Here is a 2,736-nt window from a genome sequence, read left to right as displayed (position 1 = left end):
TTCATAATTCATAATTCATATTTTAGCTACATTTTTGTGAATATTTAAAAAAATTAAAGTTCATATAATAGTGATTTCTTTGAATAATCAAAAGTTAAATATTTATAATTGAAAACAAAACTCTAATCACCTAAAGGAGAAAGGTGTTGCAAGACCTAAAGAATTAATAATGTAAGAGAGGAGATAATGTCATATATTATATATATCCAAATGTTCTTAAAACTCGACTCCAATATTTGATCCCTTTCTTCGTAAATTCGATCCTCGGGCAGCGATTTTACGCCACTCCCCCTATCTCTGTCTGTAAAAACAAAACACAAACAAGTGAAAAACATTAATGTGAAATTAAGTCAGTTGTGTAGCACAGCAATGAATGCAAATTTCCGAAACATCTTCTTTAGATCAATCCACCATTGTAAAAAATATGAACAAATAGTATATTGAGGAAAATACATATATTTGAATAGGAGTAATTATTTCTAAAAAACAAAAAAAAAATCTGGAGATTAATGAGAAAACCAATTTGTAAATCAAATTTGACATATATGGTTACTTACAATTGCTGTTGGAAGATCGAAAATCGGCAGAGAGACGAGACTTTCAAGGCAAGTGTATAGGGTAAATAATTTATCCACACAATAAACACTCATTTTCTCAAATGACTTCTCTTCTAAATTATACCAAACATGTCTATTATAACCCATGGCGAACAACACTTTTTTACCATTGTTTGAATAAGTAATAGGTTGCAAAGGATAATCAATCCTAAAAGAAGGTGTCGGTGGTGATAGTGTAATCCATTTCGACCAATGTTCATTCTTCCCACCATATTCCTTAAGTAAAAATATATCCACAATCGTCGATGATTCGTAATGACAACTTAACAAAAGACATCCTCCTAATTTATCCACATATAATTTGTAATAAGGATTGCGGTACTCAGGCTGTGGAAGTACTCTGGATTTCTCTGTCGCAAGATCAAATGAAACAATCAAACTTTCCCTGTTTAGATATGAATTTCCAGTTGAGATCCAGTGCAGAGCTCCACCAATAATGGAATTCCCAAAGCTATTCCAATCCGGACAGTGAGAAAACTTTTCTAATTTATGCCATGAATTTGATCTCAAACTATAAACCTTAACCTCATAATCAATGATGTCACCTGTTTTTAGAAACACCACAGTTCTCACCACCTTGTAATCGTCATTGATGTTATCGTAACCGATTTGATAAACACATGTGGAAGGAAAACCTAAATGAATTGAGTGATCAGTTGATTCGTAAGGCAATTTTATAGACTTTCGGATTGATGGATTCCATAAAAAGACATTATCAAGAGCATTATTGACATTTGACATGCAAAGCAAGCCATCACATGAAAAGCTAGACCTAAGTTCATAATTCAAAAACTTCAATGAAATGTCATTATGCCTGTAGAGGTTGAGATTGATATTCCTCTTGGTTTGAACTGATAATTTCAGGTGCAATTTGACAAAATATGGGCTACTGATTAGGGCAAGCCATGATTTAGAAACACATCTGAAACGGAGCAGAAGCTTAACAGGCAATCGGCAAAGAACCTTTTCTAAAATCTCATCCGACAAATGCACCATCTTCTATAGACCGGACAATACAAGAAGAAAATTAAATCAGAAAAAGAATAATTAACTTGTATGCCAAGTTAAAAAGAAGAAGAAGAATATCAGTTAAAAGTCAACAAAGCATTCTAAAACATATTGAAAACAAGTTGATTTATCTTAACATGCACATTATTTACATTTAACCAAAGTCATAGTTTATAAACATAGCATACTTAGTTTACAAACATTATAACATATAATATAACAGAAAATTAAAAATTCGAAAATCAATCCGTAGTAAAAAGTAAAAACAATGTTTTATGTATAATGCCCCGCAAATGAACTCACCAATTTTTTTGAAGAACTGAAGAACGAAGGTTGGTTGGGAATGGAAAAAAAGATAATTAGGTTTAGAAGATAATATGTATAAAAAGAAAGAAAAAGGTTAAGATATGGGCTTAATTTTATTTAATTATTGGGTCATTATAGGTGAACTTGTGTACTTGGGCTTAATATTATTTACTTACCCATAACTTTTGACTTTAAATAATATTTAAACTGACACACCTGAAAATTTTAGAAAGAAGAGAAACTTAGTACATTTTGTTAGATAATAAAATTTATATGTAAATATTTATTTTATATAATTGATTTATTATTAGAACGAACCTTTTAAGTTAAAGTTAATGTAAGACATTAATAAAATAAACGAACTCATACTGTCAAAACTATAAATTTAAGTCATACATAATTATTTTTAAAAAATATTGTAAGCAAATTTAAGACCTTCCCCAATTTATAAAAATAGAAATAATAAATACAAAATGGAAGGGTTGGTGTTACATTGGACTGGTTGGTTAATTATTTGGTATTTTTGTTATAGGTGAATATTATAAAAGAAAATTATAAAGGTGACTCACTATTTATTTTAAGAATTTTAAAAATGTTATTTTGTCTTAATTATCCTAATATTATATTTAAAATTATAAAAATAAGAATTGAGGAACCAGTCCAAAGTTATTTTATTATTTTGTAGGAAAATTATTCAGGAATTTATTTATTTGACTAGTCTTTGGGTAGGTATTTTAATTATATAAAAAAAAATACTATTAGACAATGTTTCAAATTTACCCAAAAAATAAAATAAATAAATAAA

At 28.6% G+C, this 2,736-nt stretch overlaps 1 protein-coding gene across 1 annotated transcript; it reads right to left on the bottom strand.

The window, feature by feature from the left end:
* Positions 1-277: 277 nt before the first annotated feature.
* LOC124941691 (F-box protein CPR1-like) lies at positions 278-1,613 on the bottom strand. The gene is made up of 2 exons (XM_047482038.1): positions 558-1,613; positions 278-301 (listed from the first exon to the last, which is right to left on the bottom strand). The coding sequence occupies exons 1-2, from the start codon at positions 1,611-1,613 to the stop codon at positions 278-280; spliced, it is 1,080 nt and encodes a 359-aa protein (XP_047337994.1).
* Positions 1,614-2,736: the final 1,123 nt, after the last annotated feature.

Source organism: Impatiens glandulifera, chromosome 6 (assembly GCF_907164915.1).
Source record: "Impatiens glandulifera chromosome 6, dImpGla2.1, whole genome shotgun sequence".
NCBI lineage: Eukaryota > Viridiplantae > Streptophyta > Magnoliopsida > Ericales > Balsaminaceae > Impatiens > Impatiens glandulifera.
The sequence above is the reverse complement of the archived record's forward strand: the minus strand, read 5'-3'. Positions and strand labels throughout refer to the sequence as shown.

What these genes read in the sequence shown, in the direction of transcription:
- LOC124941691 (XM_047482038.1), bottom strand. Translation starts at nt 1,613, where the DNA reads ATGGTGCATTTGTCGGATGAGATTTTAGAAAAGGTTCTTTGCCGATTG. An exon ending in TCGATCTTCCAACAGCAATT is followed by an intron (nt 302 to 557) that starts GTAAGTAACCAT and finishes TTGTTTTTACAG; the next exon opens with ACAGAGATAGGGGGAGTGGC.